The sequence below is a fragment of the Lissotriton helveticus genome, chromosome 3_1, assembly GCF_964261635.1.
Source record: "Lissotriton helveticus chromosome 3_1, aLisHel1.1, whole genome shotgun sequence".
Taxonomy (NCBI): domain Eukaryota; kingdom Metazoa; phylum Chordata; class Amphibia; order Caudata; family Salamandridae; genus Lissotriton; species Lissotriton helveticus.
This window is the reverse complement of record NC_136061.1, coordinates 1,467,808,682-1,467,830,152: the sequence shown is the minus strand read 5'-3', so window position 1 is coordinate 1,467,830,152 and position 21,471 is coordinate 1,467,808,682. Positions and strand designations below refer to the sequence as shown.

At 44.7% G+C, this 21,471-nt stretch overlaps 1 protein-coding gene across 1 annotated transcript in view; it reads right to left on the bottom strand.

Moving 5' to 3' along the window:
- The window catches only part of LOC144824267 (contactin-associated protein-like 5), a 1,441,011-nt gene that overhangs the window by 110,056 nt on the left and 1,309,484 nt on the right, over positions 1-21,471 (bottom strand). The window contains exon 18 of the mRNA XM_078683402.1: positions 2,944-3,162. Coding sequence (XP_078539528.1) covers positions 2,944-3,162 — 219 coding nt within the window. The remainder of the gene's footprint in view (positions 1-2,943; positions 3,163-21,471) is intronic.

Genomic DNA, 21,471 nt, shown 5'->3' with positions numbered 1-21,471 from the left:
AAGCTCCTACCACTACTCTGAATGCAGCCCAGGTCTTCAGACCAGCCCTGACTAATTTAGGAAAGGCAGGACACATGTCAACCCCGTGGCCATTTGAGAGAATGCACCTCCACAGCCCCTGTCACTCCAAAGCCAGACAGTCAATACACAAACCAGCAGAGGCACATAGAATGGCTAAGCAAGATTACCTACTCTCTAAAAGTGGCATTTTCAAACAGACAACATAAAAATCATCTTTACTAAAAGATGCATCTTTACATTCTGAGTTCAGGCATACTAAGCATTATTTTCCTACCTCATCCCAAAGGCAAGTTATAGTTATAAGATATTATAAATAAACTCCCATACTACCCTATGGGACAGATACCCTTTACATAGTGAAAAACGAAATGCACTGTAATACACTGCAAGGATATGTCACACACACCAGTACATATCCTACCTGTAACATACACTGCACCCTGCCCACAGGGATACCTTGGGCATACCCTAGGGGTGACTTGCATGTGAGAAAAGGGAAGATAAGTGCTTGACAAGAGTGTGCATTTGCCAAGTCTACTTGGCAGTTACAAACTGCACGCAGACTCTGCAGTGGCAGGTCTGAGTTACCTTTACAGGGCTACTTCTGTGGGTGGCACAATCAGTGCTGCAGGCCAATAGTAGCATTTTATTTACCGGCCCTGGCACTCTCAGTGCACTTTACTAGGGACTTCCATAACACAATTTACACAGATAGCATATGCACTTTAGCACTAATTGGCAGTGGTAAAGTGCCCAGAGTCCTAAAACAACAAAGACAAGTCAGGAATAAATAGGAGGAAGAAGCAAAAAGTTTGTGGTTAACCCTGCAAAATGGGTCATTTTCAACACTTCATTATTAGGCTGGGCTTATATTGGCTTCCTAAATGGGTTTCATAAATGAGCAGAAAAATAAGTTTGAAACTGCAGAAAAATAAACTTACATATGCTCTCTGATACCTGCTCTCTCCTCTTCCCCCCAAATCGTTTTTCAAACTTTATTCTCATTGGGGAAAATAAATGTGACTGAGTGTTTTATATTCTCAACATGAGATGGTACCTGCTATATTTTGTCCATGTTCTCGAATACACTCATTTCTGTTTTAAATTTGGAACAACACAAGCCCCTATTACAATGTAAATCAAGCTGTACTAAGGTTATATTGGACCCTATACCATGATCCACTTTGTACTTATTCCGACCTACTTCTTCCATCAAATCCACACAAGTCGTGTGATCTTTTCCAGTGCCCTTATTCCTAACTCCTCCCTTTCTACTGGTGTTGTTCCCAGTCAACTAAAAAGTTTTGCCGTAGTTCTTTTGAAAAAGACCTGGTCTACATCCCTTATCTCCAACACGCAATTCACCAATATCATGTTTCGAGCTGAGGCTAAGGTCCTTAAAAATCCTCTTTTCCAATCAATTCTACTCTTTCTTTTTTGACAAAACGCATTGGCAGAAACTCAAGTTGGTTTCCCTCTTCTTGCAGCACAGGAGAAGGAGGAATTGCAGGCCCTGACTGTTGACTCTTGCAGTGTTAATATCCTGATTTTACTCTACCTCTTGGCAGCATTTGGCACTGTTGGTCACTGCGTCCAGTTGGACAGACTATGCTAGAGCAGCCAGTTCAGCCCCATGTTTGAATGGATTCTCTACACTGCTTTCCAGCCATGGGTGGTCTTCGCGTCTTTCAACTTTCTTTGAGCCAGCATCTCAAGTGGAGTCCCCAAGTGTTCTGTTCTCTCACTGTACCTCTTAATCTCTACCGTTTCTTGTCAGAATACCGTATACAGAAATATCACTAAACATCAATATTGATTCCTTGTATTTATTAATTTATGAATGTATTCATGTATTTGCCAGTTTAATGGTGTTACACCCTTTTGCATGTAATCCTGGTTAGCGTACTGTTGAATCATCGCATCTCGTATTACAAAGAAATGTGCTAACACATTTCAAAAGTTAGGGGAGGGTAAACCTGATTTGCTATCATGACTGTCAGAATAAAAAAGCTGCTACTGTACATCATGAGAAATTAAACGTATTTCAGTTCTTTAATCTATGTGTACACAGTGAACTACGAAGGATGGTTAGGCCTTGAGTGAGAGGGAAGTACAGTGAAAGGATAAGGGTTTTACCGACCAAGACATGCAAGAAAGATGTATCTGACACAAAAGCTTTCATGCATTAACAAACTTTTAATCATAAATGTAGGGCCTCATTTACAATGATTTGGCGTAGGGGAAGCTCTGCTAGTCTTTTTGCTGTGCTGCTTAACAGCAAATCGTAAGGGCAACAATGTACCGTATTTATGAGATACCGTGCATTCCAGTCCTCTCAGGCTGCCCCGCCGCACAATATGGTGCCTAGCGCCAACACAGGTACCCTTGCACAATGGTGCGTTGCCTTACAATATATCTACAAGGCAATGAAAAGCAACGCAAAGTGGATTTGGTTGGCCTTGTAGACATGGGTCTACACTCTCCCCCGCTGGAACATTTGATGCACTGGTGGCGCAAGGAGCTTGTAAATAAGCGCCGCTCAACATTAGTAGGCCTTTCAGACCACCACATTGGACGCTTCTGATTGATGTATGCGTACACCTCAGTAGCACTCTAACATTTCATGCGAAATCTGTGCAAGGTGCCATTTCTATCTGCCTTTCACCCTACTGACGCGCATCCTGTGACACCGTTCGGCAGTAAACCCATCCCATATGCCAATGAAGCTGAACCATAAAAATCATCAAGTCAAACAGAGAAATGAAAGAGACCATAGAACAGAACACAAACCATTTATAAAGAATCTTCAACAATTTCTAATTTACTTGTCTAGCTAGAAACTCATCAGCACGAACAAAATGCATTTCAAATGATGCGTTTACGCCATGGAACTTGAAAAATAAAAAAGCAAGTGGTTCTTACCAACGAAGAACTGAGTGTTCAGTTGTAGGCGAAAATGTCCTTCAGATGGCATCTGTGTGACCTTTCCTGGGAGAGAGTCCACTTGCAGAAGAGCTTCTTGGACGTTCTTCTCGGCTCTAACATAATGCCACTGGTTGTCGTTCAGAGGAGTAGGCGACTGAACGGAAATATTACTGAGGCCGTTTCCGACATCGAAGGAAAACATGACTACCGCGGGAGCTGAAAGCGTAAAGAATGTAGTCAATAAGGTTGGGTCAAATAATCACCCCCTTGAAAGAGCAATGGTGATATTTTTATTATGATTATCATCATTATTAGCTATTATACTAATTAGTAGTGGTAGTAGTACTATTAGTACTAGTAGTGTTATAATTAAATACAATGATAATTGTTATTAGTAGTGGTATAATGATTATTACTAATATATTAATATTAATAATAATATTAGTAGTTGTACTACAACCACTACAACCACTACTACTCTACTAGTAGTAGTTTTAGTAGTACTAGTGGTTGTACAAGCAGTAATAGTAGTAATGGTAATTATTGAGCCCCAAATAAAAGTCATAGTAATCCAAACACCGTTATTAAAAATACTCAGATTATCAACCTTGTGAGGCATTCGTCCCTGTGTTAACTGGCAAAGGTGGCTCTACTGTCGCTTATTACTGAAGTGATATATATTACCTATTATGCTGGTCATGTGTTCAGATTGCTCATTTCGACATATAATTTTGTTTCGACTGGTAGTAGGTTAACGCCCTTCGCTACATATTTATTACAAAGACATGCAGCGCAGTAACCCACCTTGCTGGGCTGCACTGCGTGACAGGGAAAGGGCAGAAATGCTCCGTATTTAACATAATATGGTGCATGCCTGTCTTTCTCCAGGGCTGGCAGACAACGTGCTGCCTAGCGCCAACGCAGCCACCCTGGCAAAATGGTGCAAGGGTTCCTGCACGAAAACAATCCACTGAGGCATTTCCCTCCTTCTATGTGTGTTACAGAATGGACGTCAAAGTTGCCAGAAGGACGGAAATTCTTTGATGAGTTGATGGTGAGGGAAGCGCTGGAGTCTGAGATGAGTTTGCAGAGGGCGCCTCAAGGACCGGGTGGTCTATAGTTTAGGGTGCCCTTCATGGTGGTGGTGTTGTTAGTTTGCAGGTTGAAGTGCAGCGTTTCATGAAAGGGGTGTCCAGGTCAGGGGTGGTTGTGCAATTAAGTGTGTCCTTGTAGATGATGGTGAGACTTCCGCTAGGATTCTGGAGGCAGTCCTGAGATGCACTTTTGTATCCTGCTGGGATAGTCATGGTGATGTTGAGAGCTGAGATGGGGATCATCCATGTCTCGGCTAGGAAGAGGAAGTAGGTGTTCTGTTGTTGAGGAGGTCGCAGATTTCGATGGCATTGTTTTTGTGAGCAGGTGCCTAAGAGCATGCACGTTAGGATGGGCTGAGGGTTGGGTATGGTGCTGGGTGAGGTGAGGTTGTGAGCTGGTGATGTGGGAGTCTTATGTGAGGGGAGTGTGGTGCCAAATTGCTGCAGATGAAATGGCAGTGGAAGCAAGATAATGGTCCTAATGTGCTATGTGGTCGGTAGTGGCAGCAGCAGGTGGAAGGGAGCCCAGGGTCACTGTGGAATAGTGGCAGATGGTGATCCAAGCAGGGGACATGGTAAGTTAATACCGAATTGCAAATTGGGTTAGCGAGTCGCCAAGGTTGTCCCTTCCTATCTATGAGTCGCGCTGGCATGTATGAATGTTTTGTAACCAGGAATGCCGTTGCGAAACATTCGCAGTTACCACCAATATCAAGTTGACGGTAACCCATTTGCAAATGGCAAGGGGTCCCTAAGGGATCCCTTCCCCTTTGTGAACGTGGTATCCACCATTTTTTGAGAGCAGGCAGTGTCCAATGTCATCATCCGGGACAAGCACCCAGAGTGGAAATTCCAAACTGCATTTGGGAGACAAAGGTGGCGTGTGCAAGACATACAGAAGACTATGGGGACTACAACACAAAGAACAGAGAGGGTCATCAGAAATGTATCCTGGTTCAGTATGATTGTGTGTCAAGTGCCCTGCGCAGGAAAGAGAGCAGGGAGATCCAAGAGAGGACTGGGACCTGTATGGCACACCTCGGCAGCATACTGAATCTGGAGAAAGCACATACACAACTTCACCAACTAGGGAAGCAGAGGCTCACGACCAGAGTCAATCTGACATCACGAGCTGCCCAAGGAGGCGTGGCTCAAAAGGGTGATATGGTCCAGTGGACAGATGTCCATGAAGACAACAATATAACCTGCGAACCAACCCAGCCACTAGCCAAGCGCCTAGAGACTACCAGCCTGATTCACAAAAGTAAACTTATACTTCTGTGTAAATTTACGACTTTTTGCAATTCACAAAGAAATTTTAAGCACAGTATCTTTACAGCTGCAGAGTCTATGTACTTGTGGCAGAGACTCTGCACATCAAAAGATAGGCAGTCATAAAAATGCTACTTCTGAAATTGCTTTCTGAATTGCAAAAATTCATAAACTTACACAAAGTGTAAGTTTACCCCTGTGAATCAGGCCCACAGTTTGTTGACTAGTGGACTAGTACCAGAGAGTTAAAGTGAAGGGGCAAGTTCACTTACTAATGTGGGAAGGGATGTAGCATTCCACCTGGCCTTTATGGTTGAAAGCATTTATACACTAGGCACTTAAAGGCAGGGCAGGGTCAAGGAGTTATATAAAAGGGTTGCTGACAGCTCTTGGCCACACCCAGATTTGGTATTGTGCTGTGATTGTGTTCTTTATGCCCAGAGAAAGCGATCTACCTCAAGGACTTGAGTTCAGCATTGCTGACTCTACATATGACTTGCAATCACAAAGGTTCTCTTTTATTTCCCAGTATTACGCATTTTGTTAGATATAACTGAGTGTATTATAATTTTGTCCAACTGATGAGCCCATAGTTTTGTATCTGAAGATGTACTGTCATCATAGGTAGACCAGGAGCCAGAGATGTAGTCAAGTAGATTTATTAGTTAAGGTAAGTTGGTACAAGGTGCCCCACCGGGAGCAGCATCTTGCTGCTCAGCCCCGCTCAGTCCAACTGGTCACTCATTCAAAGCATGCACACACACCCAACATTCTATGACATCAAACTCATGCAGGCTGAGCAGCCAGGACTAGGAATCATAGGATATAATATATCTCCTTCCTTTAGAAACAATAAAACATCAAGAAGGAAAGTGAAGAAAATAATCACATTCCGTTCCTTGATAAGGAAATCCAATTAGGTCACACAAATCATGTCTTAGTTCACAACAAAAATCAAATAGCATTCTCGGATATTGAAGTCAATAAGGTCAAATAAGATGGTAAGAGATATATGATTCCTCTATAGTTCACTTAAGAACATATAGCATAAATAATTGTATTCTTCATATAGCATGGTAATGAAACATGTAAATTCACATTCAAAAGAGTGCACATGTTTTCAGACAGGATGCAATCACAACAGATTGCATATGTTTCTGGGAAAATGCAATCACCACACTTACCCATTACACTCTGAAGAACACCACAGGGAAAATGCAATCACCATACTTACTCAGTACACTCTGAAGAACACCATCAATCACCACACCACACCCATCTCCCTCTGCAAAGGAACATGAAAAAAAATTGCACATGTTCCAGCAAGGATGTAATAACGCGCAATAAATGACGTGCGAGGGAGAAACAAAAATATAATGCACACTGACAATACTGCACTACTCCTGAGTACTCTGCCAACGCAACCCTGACGTGCGAGGCAAAATAAACAGCTCTCCCATCGCAACCTTGACGTGCGAAGGAAATTGCTAACGCAACCTTGACGTGCGAGGCAAAGCACATTTCCAACACAACCCTGACATGTGAGGAACACTCCCAACGCAACCATGACGTGGGTGGGACACTGCCAACGCAACCTTGATGTGCGAAGCAAAGCACATTCCCAACACAACCCTGACATGTGAGGGACGCTCCCAACGCAACCATGACGTGCAAGGGACACCCCCAAAGCAACCATGACGTGCGAGAGACACTGCCAACGCAAACTTGACGTGGAAGGCAAAAGACATTCCCAACGCAACCCTGACATGCGAGGGACACTCCCAACAAAACCATGATGTGCGAGGGACACTGCCAATGCAACCTTGACGTGCGAGGCAAAAGACATTGCCATCGCAACCCTGACCTGCAAGGGACACTCCCAACGCAACCCTGACTTGCGAGGGAAAAGCAAACAAATACAACACAGGGTACATGACCCACAAAACATGCTTGGGCAAAACACGGTACATACCCCACAGGCATTTTATAGAAAATCTCAGCATGTAAATAACAGTAGCTGCTGAAATAATATAGAAGTACATTCACATTACATTTTGATTGAAGGGTCTTACAAAACATTACCACAGTACAACACGCATTAACTGTGCAGGTAAAACATGAACATTTCTTCATGCTTGTTTAGCAGAAATAATCAAAATAATAAACTAAAACAACACAAAGTAGTCACCGTTGTCATTAAATGGACTTGCTAGAACAAAATCTCCACCGATAACAAGTCTTGAATCAAACCTCTCCGGTGACGCTGCTTCCAACATTTTGCAGTTGTTCCTAAACTCTCTCATTTCCTTGTAAGTTGATACATGCGCAGCTCCAACCTTAAGATGCATCGAAACATGCAGTTCAGTCTCTTAAAAGCGTAGATTTGAACTAGACACAGAGACTGGCGGCTTCCAGTTGTGAAGAAATCTGACCAGCCATTGCAATTAAAAGTGACGCATCACATATTTGCCTTTCTCAGGTGGTGATTTAAACAATTCTTTATTCCACAAAGATTCCTTATTTCACAAGACACTGCTTCTTGTCTCCGACTCACTAAAAGCAGCAATGTTTCCACAATCACATCTCGTTGGAAACCTGCCCCCGATCCATACAAGTCACAATCTGAAATGCTCTTGACAGTTTTTAGTTGCGCTTTGATCTTGTGTAGATAAATTCCTTCAAATACCGCTCCTTCTCACTAGAACTTGGCTTCCTTCACAGCAGATATGACACGCAGGATTGGGTGCACAAGGTCAGACTTTGTTCAGCACGAAAATTCACACTTTAACTTTCTGTAACATCCTCATCTATGTTGTGCTGCCAACTAGTGAAACTGGACACAGTTCACCGCACACCAAAACACATTTATCTTAGAGCAGCTTCCCATATGAATAAAACGATTTGTTTTTATTTTCAAAGACTAGCAGGCTTTGTTTACTTTTAACGAAGAGCTTCCTTTCAGCACTAATCCTCCCTCGCACTTGGATACACATGTGCACAGCAGGGTGATTTACCTTCAAGACCAGCAGGCTTTGTTTACTTTTAAAGAGAAGCTTGCCTTCAACGCTAATTCTCTCTTCACGCTTCACTAATTCTCCTTCACGCTTCCAGCCGGTACAACTAACACCAACTTTGTTCACACTCAGCCGCTGGTGCCATCACAGCATTTTCATCGTGCATTACCGTGCACTGTACTCCGCCACTGGTGCAATCAGAGCACACTCGCTGCAACACACTGTGTCACTGACCTTTGGTGCGCTTGCTACATAAACAGGTCCCAGACACTAGCAGCGACTTCCAAGCACAAAGTAGATAGTCAGTAGAAAGGCAGGTTTCAAGTCACTCAAGCCACATAATGTCCAACGCCCATCACATACCTCTGTGGACTGTCTGTTGGAAATGACACCGGTAGGGTATCCCAGGCATTGCGCAGGCTTGATTTTCAGGCTTCTTTTCAGACTCAGGCTATCATCTTTTAGTTCCATCTGTTATTTCTTGCCTCTTCACGCGTGGTTCCTTTTAACATCGTCGCCATTTTTGTATCTGAAGATGTACTGTCATCATAGGTAGACCAGGTGCCAGAGATGTAGTCAAGCAGATTTATTAGTTAAGGTAAGTTGGTACATGGTGCCCCACCGGGAGCAGCATCCTGCTGCTCAGCCCCACTCAATCAAACTAGTCACTCATTCAAAGCATGCACACACACCCAACATTCTACGACATCAAAATCATGCAGGCTGAGCAGCCAGGACTAGGAATCATAGGATATAACACATAGCAAGTTCAAATTCAGTCTTGGGTTGTTTGTTTTTCAGTTCAGGGAGAACATACCTTGGATGTTCTGGTTAGAATGCTCCCACTGGAGCAGGATCAACACTGATTGGCATATGGTTGGGTCCAAACTGATGTGGTATGATGTGCAAAATAACAAAGGACTGGGATGCAGTCCTGAGTAATTACCAGTGTCTGAGATTAAATCAAGCATTGCATCCATCACTTTTAGCATACTTTAGTATGTCTCGCTAAGTGAGAAGGGTATGTCTAGGCATGGATCGAGTGAGCACTGTGCCACTGAAAATAATTTATTCTTTGCTCATGAGGCCATCACAAGGACACATTTGGTCCTGGGTTCTTTGAGTGTTCGCTTCCAGGAGAACCTGGCTTGGCAGTTCAGGCTAGACTGTTCCCACCGGAGCAGAATCAGGACTGATTGGCACATGGCTGGTTTCAAACTGAAGTGGCATGGTGTGCAAAACAAAAATGATCTGGGATGCAGCATGAGTAATTAATAGTGGCTGAGATTAATGAAAGCATTCCATCTATCACTTTTTATATATTTTAGTATGTCGCCCTCTTGGGAGGGGTATGCTCAGACATGGGTTTCATGCACACTGTGACACTGGAACCAAGCTATATCCGGCTAATGAGCCCATAACAAGGGAATACCAGTCCTTGGTTGCCTGTGTTCCAGTTCAGGAAGGACCTGGCTGGGCACTTCAATCTAGACTGTTCCCATTGGAGCAGAGACAAGACTGATTTGCATATAACTGGGTGCAAACTGAGGTGGCATTGCATTAAAAATAACGATAGACTGGGATGCGGCCCAAGTAATTACCAATGGGTGAGATTAATTCAAGCATTCCATCTGTCACTTTTTGCATAGTTTAGTTGTAGTATGGGTAGGCTATGGGTCATTTGTATCATTTGACTGTGCAAAGTCTAATTCATGGGGGGGGTCTATGGGTTGAATGCATCTCTTCAATGTTATGTAATCTATGCGCAGTCTATGTAGTTGCAAGTTGAAAACATTGGCTACATTGTGTTTGTTGATGTGTACAAGTGGGCCATGTGTTTGTTTACTGTAATATATTTAAGTTGTGAACAGGCTGTGGGAAGACATATTCTATGTACTTTAGTTTGTTTTGAGTGTTGTGTGGTGATGTCTACTTATGCTTGTTTTAAGAAGGGAGGAGTGTTACGTCCTAACTTGTATATTGTGTATTTGGTGCCTGGAGTCTGTGCCCATGGTGTTTATGAGGTAATTAAGTATATTGGTGTGCAGGAGATAACACTTGTCAGTAAGCAGATCAATGAAGGGTGAGGACTGAGCTGGGGACAAAATGCTCTCATAGGATTATAAATCAACTCGAACCTACAGCCAAGCCTTGTTACTTCATCTTTCTATGCATGTTGCATTGTGCCTCACACATAAAAAGAGGAAAATGGATCTTAGGATTCTTTTTGTGCAGCAGGATGTCCCTTCCTGCATAAAAACAATCCTGCCTGTAATGCTGACTTCCTTGCATAATGATGCAAGAGTGCTTGCGTTGGCGCTAGGCAGCACACAGTGGAGCAGTGCCAGAAGAGTACAGAAGTGTGGCATATCTCATTATATATGGCATATTTCTGCTCTCTCCTTTTCAGGTAGTGCAACACAGCAAGTTGCCTTGCTGCTTTGCACCAAAATAAGAATAAATCTGCTTGCTTGTGTTTTTACAAACCATAGCTTTTTGACCTCAAAGAATTTTTATAAATTAGGCTAATACTTTTTTGAACATTTAGGCAAATCGAATGGTGTAGCACAAAATGATGGCCCCCGCAGAATATGGACCCCTGAGTCTCCCATATTTTATATATATTTGCTGGTATTGGGCTGAATAATTGCCCATTGAATGACTGAGTGGCCCCTGAAGGGGTGGGGCCTGTAGGAGAGTAGGGTCTGCTTTCCTATGGTCACCCCACTTTTTGCTTTTTGCTTTACTGGTTTTCGACTTAATGTGGCTGTGGGCCTGCTAATCAGACCCACAGCCCAGCTGATCTCTCTCTAAATTCATACCATGTACTTTAGGTACATTACCAAATGGGAATTGGGCCACCTTTGTGAGGCCCTGTATAGTGTACCATAGGTACCCAGGGCATAGGTGCATCCCAGGCCTACCAGGGGCTGCAGCATATATTATGCCACCCCTGGCTGGCCATCCAAACTGACACAACTGGCTGATCACTCAGCTGGGGCAAGGTTGTGTAATCAGCCCTTGCTTAGGTATAGTATTCCTATATCTAACTTTATATATAGACACATATGCACCTATAAGTCACTCCTATGGCAGGCCTTAACAATCCTGAAGGCAGAGTGCTTGGTTTTATGGGAGATGAGGCTCTAGCATGAGCTGAGCCTGTCTGCAGCTTTCGGAACCATGTCCTTATAGCTGTTCTATGATATAGCCATACCATATACTCTTAAGTGCATTATAATCCTCGGGGTTAAATGCTAACTCTGGTCTGGCTTTATCAAAACATGTCGTGTAAGGTGTCATACGCTTTGGAATACTACCCCCTCACCAGTTCTGGTGACGGGGGTATCATTCCACCCCTCTAGAGGGAGAAGACATGTTGTTCCTGTTAATCCCGGTTAAAGTTAACCAGAGCCTCAGCATGGATGCTGCTGCCACAGACACAAGTCTGACCTCCTGCTGCTGGGAGTCCTTCCAGCGAGGGAGGCTTGTACAATAGTTTTCCTGTCTTGGGAGGTGCTAGCACCACCCCAGACAGGCCATAGTGTATTGGGGCAGGGAGGGCTGAATGAAATGAGACACTGCCTGGGGCACACAAGGTGTCCCATGCATAGCCCGGTTCAACCCAGTTGCTGGGGCACTCCAGCCCCAGCTCTGGTGCCAAACTGGACAAAGGGAAAGGGGTGGAACCACCCCCTTCCCTGGTCCCACCCATAGGAGGGACCTAGCAGGTAATACAGCCCCTCAGATTGGTATATAGGTAGGGACTGAGTCAAGAGGCTTTAGATTTATCCTGAACTGAAACTTGAAACAAAACTCTGGACCTTCGACATTCTATTGCAACGAGAAGACTGAAGAATCTCCCTTGTGGTCAAGGAGTGACCACCCTGTGCAAACAGGCACCATCCAGCGATCTGCAGTTTACTTTGTCGACGCTCCCGCCGGAGCCCGCGCACAGAGTCCGACAAGAGCCAGACTTCTAGACTTCTTTGACCCCGATCCACAGCCACAGCAAAGCTGAGACCCATGGAGGCGACGAGAGACGTGGGACCGGCCATATTGAATAACCTGCTCTTTGCTACTTGTGCAGCTTCTGAGGCACCCTCGAACTTGTGCATTGGGGATTGAGAAGGTCCAGCCTGAGCACCTTCTGCACCGACGCACAGCCCTCCACACTCCACGAGTGCCGCGCGGGGCCTGCTAGTGTTTTTGTGCTCGATGCGTCTGTCCGGTTACTTGCCCGTTGGCTAGTGGCCTCTGTGATGACGAACCATTGAATTTTAACCAAGTGCCTGGTTGCTCCAGGTTGGCCCCTGCTTCCCTGAAAAGGAGAAGCCCCCTAGACCTTGCTGGTCTAACTCGAAGCGAATATTCGATTCCTGCATGGGTTGCATTTGCCAAGGCCTGTTGACTCCGATCCGGCAGCCGACACCGCCAACAGTGAGATCCTTTGTTGGACAGTCCGTATCCAGCTCCTGGTCCTCGTCAATGCCTCCTGGTCCACGCGGCTCCAGAGTCAAGCTTCACGACATCACCTGATTGCTTCGCGACATCGCCTGGTTCCTTCCTGGTTCCTTCCTGGTCACTGGCTAGTGACCCAGACTCTGTCCCCTCTGCTTTCAGGTACTCCTTATCCTCGATCCGCCCTTGGATCCAACCGGACACTTCTCTCCTGGTCGCCTGCAGCATCTTTTTACAGGTCTCCATAGGATTCAGCGATGAAACACGACACAACTTGACACCTATTCAGAAAAGGGGGTGGTGATGGACAGAGCATCTGAGTTAAACAGAACACTCATACCCAGTCAAAAGATCAGGGCTTGATCCATCACCATTTTTTAGCTCACTGCACCATCCCAGTTCAGAACCTGGCTACATGCAAATTAGTCTGTCCCTGGCCCAGTGCATCATGGGAACAGGGCAGACCAAACTACCAAGCCAATTCTTTACTGGAAAGGAAACAAGCTTCCGGGGACCGGTTTCTGGCATTGCAGCCGTCTTCGGCCCGGCTTGCTTGAATCCTAATGGTGCAGTGAGCAAGGGACTCACATCTGAGCATACCCTGCCACTCCTATAGTGGCCAAAACGATTCAGAAAAGGGGGTGGTGATGGACAGAGCATCTGAGTTAAACAGAACACTCATACCCAGTCAAAAGATCAGGGCTTGATCCATCACCGTTTTTTAGCTCACTGCACCATCCCAGTTCAGAACCTGGCTACATGTAAATTAGTCTGTCCCTGGCCCAGTGCATCATGGGAACAGGGCAGACCAAACTACCAAGCCAATTCTTTACTGGAAAGGAAACAAGCTTGACACCTATGCACCCGGCTCCTGTGGGTGAGGTAACACGGGCACTCCAGTGCTCCTGTGGGTATTGACTATCCTAGTGTCCTAGTTTTCAGTAGCTTTCTCCTAGTATATCCAGAAGTGTCCTAAATCAACTAGTTTCTAACTCTTACGTTCCCATTGTATCCATATGGTAACTCACCTGTGTGAATAGACACTGCACACGCATCCCGTGGGCCTCCTGCTTCCTAACTCTTGTTAGCTCAGTGTAGCCCCAGCGATTCCCTAGGCCCTAGGCCTACTCTCTGTTCGTGACGTGGTACTTATACCACTATTTTAGTGTATGGTTTGCAACGCCCCTAGGACTCAACGGTATTTTGTGCAACTTATTGTATGATAATTAAGTAACTTGTTATGTGCTTTGTCCTCTGACCGCATAAAGAGTTCAGAGGGGTTGTGTTAGTAATAAATACATATATATTTTATATATAACCTGTGTGGTGTCCTTTCATTTGGTATTCAAGGGGTTACATATGGTAAAACAGCTTGCTTCACATGCTCTCTGAAGTTTTAGCCTAAGACTGCTTTGTCCATGCTACCACTAGGATAGCTGGTCTATAAGGTTGACTTTACAACCATCACCATAAGGGTTGTTTGGACTGGTGCAAGGTGCTCACTAGAATAGTGAGCATCATATACCAAGCCAACTTCTCACAGGGCCCTCCTGCATTGTAGGGACTGAAGGGCCCTGCTTTACACTTCTGAGGTAAAGAAATTACATATCATTCAATCTAGGCTAATGTTTAATATTTTGGATATTAGTGTGAGTTGGTTTCAGCTGTTTTTCCAAATTGTTTTAAATCATTGAAAACATTTCCAAACATTTGTATATAAACGTAGCACGCTGTGTCAATTATTACAACTTGCTGAGTTATATGATGTTTTGTGTGACATGAATGTGGATAGACAATTTGAGAAACAATGTTAGATCTGGCATGTATGGAGTATTGTGTCAGCAAAGTGTGGAGAGTAAATAGGAGTGAGGGTAGAGTGGAGCCATTATCAGATGTTATTCTCTGAATTGCAGTAATTTGTAGTCTAGCACCTCTATCTTACATCAGTTACTGTCACTCAAAAACTTCAGTGGATGTGTTAAGAGTTTTCACTGTAAATTAATAAATTATACACTCTTCTCAGACATTGATTGAAAGTGTTTAATTGACTCGGTGCTAAATTCCTTACAGGGACACTACATTGATTTGCTTGCTTTCTTCTTTTAAAGAATGTGTTTTGGTCAGGAGTCAGTCAGGAATCTAAAAAGATTTAGGTGCTAATTTATAAGCCTCTTGTGCCCCTGATACATCACTTTTAATATGGGAAAAAGCAACAAAATATTGGCACAAGGGGCTTGTAAATAAGCCCCTTAGTTTGCAGTTTCCTTCATCATTAGCAATGAATACTTGGAGGAAGGAAAAAGGTGGAATGATAAAGTTTTGGAAGGTTGAGAAAAGTTGGTATGATATGAACACTTTTAGGCGCAAATTTATAAGGAGCTATCACTGCCGTGGCGTACATTTTTTGATCCTGCAGCGGGTTTATTTTTGGTGACATATTTACAATGTGACTCTAGAAGCCTTAACATCACTTTTTCAAATTATATACCTATTTTTCTTAGCGCCGGATCCACTTGGGGCAGTTAGAGCTAAATATATGCAAGGTAGGTGTTCCCCCTGAAAAAGCCTTGCAACACTGACGAATCGTATTTACAACGATGTTGGAAATCTGCGCTACTTTGGAAAGAGAGGCGCAGAGCCCCAAAGGCAGCAGATTTTTACCGCCATGGAAAACTAAATATGACGCATGGCCACTGGTATAAAAGAAGAACATAACAAAATCACTCTGGTAAGTTCTACGGCACCATGGACGTACTGCTACTGCAGCTCGGAGCATGAAGAAGACCACCACCACCACCATCACCTTCATCACTTCCACCATCACCATCATCATCACCAAGGAGGCAGCGCAGGAGAAGGTAGTAGACATACCGCCAAAGGATTACCCTCATTTACATCAGGGAGGGGCATATCATTGTCCATTACAGGCTCAGGAGAGAGTCCATTGTCTGCCTCCTGCACCAGACTGCACCAAGGCTGCAGCCAACATTTCAGCAGTGCACCAAAGTCGCTCCGCAAGCCAAGCTACTGGCTGTCCTACACATGCTGTTGTCAGGAACATTTCATCCCACCACAACCAGAGTTGCATGAGTATCCCAGGCAACTTTCTCTAGATTCCTACCATCCATCCTGGATGCCATCATAAGCCCCATACCTCAGTACCTCTTCTTCCCCAACACAACACAGCAACAACCATATAGAAAATATAGCCTACACTGTCTACAAGCAGTTTGCCACTGTAGTGTGTTTACTCTACCAGTTGCACTGTACAGTGCAAGACGCCCACATAGCGCAAATCCGATGTGTACTGTCAACATAGTGGACACAGTGCACTGATATGTGTACACTATCATGTAACACATTGATATTCACTCACTACCCTCCCTATGGCAGTACGCATTTAACAACATTGACTCCAACTCTCACTGCCAAATATGTGTGATTGAAGTACGCAAAATCACCAGCTTCATCTACAGGTTATAAAATCGGACAGTTCAGAAGTGGCAATAGTACTCAATAACAACCACATTAGTTAAGCATCAAAGATTTGTCTACTCAATGGCTAATTAACTCTTCTTACTGTTGAAAAACCATCACGGTGATGGCGTTGCCACTCCCAAGTATGAAAAAAGGAAGTGAATCACAGAGGACAGCACGCCTGTATGTTAGTGCAGTGTCAGCCATTTCCAATTCCTAATTGCATGCATGCAACATAATGTTATAAAAGGGGGTGTGATGGACGGAGCATCGGAACCAATCAAACACTCACACCCAGTCAACAGATCTGGGTTTAATCCATCACCGTTCTTTAGCCCACTCTGCCACCCCAGTTCAGACATGGCCATATGCAAATCAGTCTGACCCTGTGCCTCATGGGAACAGTCCAGCCCGAACTGCCAAGCCATGCCTTCCCTAGACCAGAAACAAGCTTCCGAGGACCGGTGTCTGGCATTCCAGCCGTCTTCAGCCCGGCTTGCTTAAATCCAGTGGCAAAGTGAGCAAGGGACTCACGTCTGAGCATACCCTGCCAACTTATGGCGAACAAAGTGGTGCAAAAGGGGGTGGTGATGGACGGAGCATCTGAACCGATCAAACACTCACACCCAGTCAGCAGATCTGGGTTTAATCCATCACCGTTCTTTAGCCCACTCTGCCACCCCAGTTCAGACATGGCCATATGCAAATCAGTCTGACCCTGTGCCTCATGGGAACAGTGCAGCCCGAACTGCCAAGCCATGCCTTCCCTGGACCAGAAACAAGCTTCCGAGGAGCGGTTTCTGGCATTTCAGCCGTCTTCAGCCCGGCTTGCTTGAATCCAGTGGCAAAGTGAGCAAGGGACTCACGTCTGAGCTTACCCCTGCCAACTTATGGCGAACCACCACTTTGTTCGCCATAAGTTGGCAGGGGTAAGCTCAGACGTGAGTCCCTTGCTCACTTTGCCACTGGATTCAAGCAAGCCGGGCTGAAGACGGCTGTAATGCCAGAAACGGGTCCCCGGAAGCTTGTTTCCGGTCCAGGGAAGGCATGGCTTGGCAGTTCGGGCTGGACTGTTCCTATGAGGCACAGGGTCAGACTGATTTGCATATGGCCATGTCTGAACTGGGGTGGCAGAGTGGGCTAAAGAACGGTGATGGATTAAGCCCAGATCTGTTGACTGGGTGTGTGTGTTTGATTGGTTCAGATGCTCCGTCCATCACCACCCCTTTTGTACCGCTTTGGCCGCCATAAGTTGGCAGGGTATGCTCAGACGTAAGCCCCTTGCTCACTTTGCCACTGGATTCAAGCAAGCCTGGCTGAAGACGGATATAATGCCGGAAACCGGGCCTAGGAAGCTTGAGTCCGGTCCAGGGAAGGCATGGCTTGGCAGTTCGGGATGGACTGTTCCCATGAGGCACAGGGTCAGACTGCTTTGCATATGGCCATGTCTGAACTGGGGTGGCAGAGTGGGCTAAAGAACGGTGATGGATTAAACCCAGATCTGTTGACTGGGTGTGAGTGTTTGATTGGTTCAGATGCTCCGTCCATCACCACCCCTTTTGTAAAACATAATGTTATAGCATGTCTCTTACAGTAGGTATATTGTATGAGTCATTCAGGGCGCATAACAGAACGTACATGAATGCGTGGCAATCCCTTAAATAATTGCACCCCTCCTGTCTTTGCAGCTAACAAAGTATACGCTCTGCAGCGGTGGGTTATGACTTCTCTAAACTCTAAAAAAATAAAGACAGACATAACCACAAAGTAGGTACAATCATCCATCAAACCGGACCCAGTCCATAGTACAGCAGACATCTGGTGTACTCAAATACCACTTTAGGAGTCATGATATGTCTGGGGGCCGATTGCCCTACTCACCACCAATCGTATGCAAAATTATCCGTCGGCTGCATATTGCACAATATTTGTGAGCAGACAAATGTACCCTTGGTCTGTGAGGAACAGGAATTGACAGACTATGAGGATGAGGAAGATGAGGAGCCACATCAAACAGAATCCTCAGTAGATGCAACACGGTGGAGGGACAATATAATTCATAATCTTTTCACTGCTGTATGAGTGATTTACATGATGTCACAAAATGATGTCTACATGCAACTGTATACATATATATGTAAATTTACATATGACACTACCAGTGTGTATGCACTTTAATTTCACAGTAAACATCAAAATATTCACCTCACACATGCAACTAATTGCCACTAGTTGTGGCTAGACAAGCTGTCCTCCTGATCCACAAATCATTAGCAAAGCTTTGTGGTAAAGACTATGTGCAATTGCTATGTGCATTGCCCACACATATTCTTAAAGACACAAGATCACATACCAGATGTTTTGGTTTTATGGGTTCTCTCAACACTTCCCTGCATATAAACCATTCATGGTATTGTTCAACATGGCTAATGCGAGCAACAGCATGCAGGTCACATGGAAACAGATGAGCCAAGGTTACATCATTTGATACATCCTTGTTCTGGCTCTACTGGGGTTGTCTGTCAAGCTTTGGACTATGCCAGGTCCATGTGACTCTCATTACCTGTCTCAGTGTCAATCTACATGAGTGTTGCATGTGAATACCCACTGCAAGGGAAAATGTAACCCCCAAACTGCCTGCATTGTTGTTCATGGTGTAGATTGGCAGTAGGCTGTGCTGTCGAAGATGTGGGTGCACTGACCCCATGGCAGTGGTCATTTGTGGCATCCCTGGGGGGTGGTAAAGAAATTTCATTTGGTGCTAACACCAATTTAGCACATGAGACACCTCTTGTAAGGGATTGGGCCCTATGTGTAGTATTGTACCTGAAAAGCATTAACTCACACATGTGTACACATTCAACACACATGTGAAACACATGCAATGACAGCAGGCAGGGCAACACCACTACTCACACCCAACACAGCAATTCCTGTAAATTATTACCTGTATTGCATATCCCAATACACATAAAATCTCTTGCGTCAAATACAAGTGATGTCTGAGCCTAAAGAATGGATGTTGCTGCCACTGCAACAGCCGATGCATCTGAATGACTGCAAGGTGCCTTGTCAGGCCTTGTGTGAAATCAATGCATTGATGGTAGCATAAAAAGAAATGATGCACCAGCTGACAACGTGATACATCTGCCCAGGAACTGATGTTATGGATAAAGGGGAGTGGTGTCATGGATCCTGCATGCTGCAAACCAGGAAGTGTGAAGTTACTTTCCATTTTCACTTTAAGTCACAGTTTTTCTGTCTGCACCTGGGAGTGGTTGTGTTTTGGCTGTGCTGGAGAGTGTTTTGGTGTGTTTGGAGCTGGTTCATCGTGTCTGTTGTCCCTGTTTATCCCTCACATCCTATTTGTGCTGTTTTGATGTCTATTGTTACATTTTGTACAGTGTGCTGTTGGGTGTTTGTCTTCTGGGGTATTGTTGTTATAGGAGTAGTAGTGGGTTTTTAGGGTGTTCAGTTTTGTTTGTGTTTTTTATTGAGTGGGATTATGCCTGGAAAGAGTAGGACAGACCCCATGAGTAACCAGGAGTTTGGGAGCTTCCTGTGGCTGGTTACTCATTACCTGCCCAACATGGTAGCCAGTGGGTGACGTGTGTCCCAGGACTACCCTCGGAAGATGTGGTAGCAATGATGAGAGAGGGTTCACGAGCAGATGCTGAGGCTGTTTGAGTGGGCTGGAACATCCATCATCTCAAACATTCCTGGGTGTCTGTGGTTGGCAGGGAGTCTGACCACAGCTACGTTAGCATCAAAGTTGGTGGACCATTTGGTAAGTACACATGATTTGTGGGCTTTCCTATGTGTCTCATATACCCATTGATGATTAGTAGTAACATTAAGGATTACTCACATGATTTTTGGCTCAAAATAGCTCTGCCCCATGCAAATGAGGTGAATTCTGCAGCAATAGTGCTGACACGGACTGTGCACCAGTGCTACCTTTGACACTGAGATGGCCACAAAAGTATTAGAGTGCCTGTAGGTTATACAAATGAGTCCCAGGGAAGAATTGAGCTGATGCACATGGCCATATCTCATCCAGACAACTCATATGATGACAGACCAGGCAGTGCAGGTTAGCTCCAGAGGTGCTTTTCTCACAACAGGCACAAGTGCAGTTGTGATAGGCCATTACAGAACATAAGTTACACATAGAGGGGGTTATTTATAAGCCCTATGCGCTGTGGGGATATCACTTTTTACATTATCAAAAGTGATGCACCAGCCATGCAACAGCCTTGTATATAAGCCCCATAGTGATATGTGGGTGATCATCTTGGCATACCTCCCCTGGTTAGTTACACATTAATGAGGGCTGCCATAGCTCACAATGCTTAGCTAACCTGTGAATGAGGCAAAACACATATCACTGGTCTTGATCAGCATTCCCTATGTAAAAGGTATAGCTCCTTGATATCCGCTATGGCTACGCTGTGCTTTGTCCTGGCTTTGCTAATTCCATACCTCTCAATGCATAGCAAATACCACATGCTGCCTTTGCATTGCCTCGTGGACGTGTTTTTGAGGCCAGAGCATTGGAGCTATCCTTACATATGAGACTCCCATTGTACATGCCTCTTGTATGGGGGGTCTACTGTAGTCAGAGGGGAGCCCACTCATATGGCACAGTAACTAATGTAGCAGCCTGAATATGACACACATCTCAAAATATTACATGCATGTTAGTGTTCACTTTTGCAATAAAACAAACTTAGGGATGCATGGAACATGCCTGAACAATGCCTGGTAATCTGCACCATCAACAGGTGCAGAACTCACTGAACGTAAGGAACAAGTATGCATAATGTGTGATGTATGTAGAGTACTCATTTCCTGGTGTCAAAATTCAAGAGGGCATGGGAATTGCTCTACCGTGCTAAGTATGGTTTGTGAGTTATATAGGTGCAGAGACTCATCAGAGGCAGCTACCATATTGCAATATAGTAGTGATGAGGTTGATGAATTGGTTCTGCAAATTGGCCAACAAGTGCGTGTTTTGGCTCATCATATGTATGTACACTTCAGCCTACCTTACTGATGCGCATCATCCAGGCATGTCAACTGTGCCATTTGATTACTTACAATCTGAATGCTTACATAATCAAAAGCTTTGCATATGTACTGTGCTTCTGTTGTATGTATGTGTTCCAAGTTTACTAATGTGCTGTACATGTTATGTCTTGTAGGTG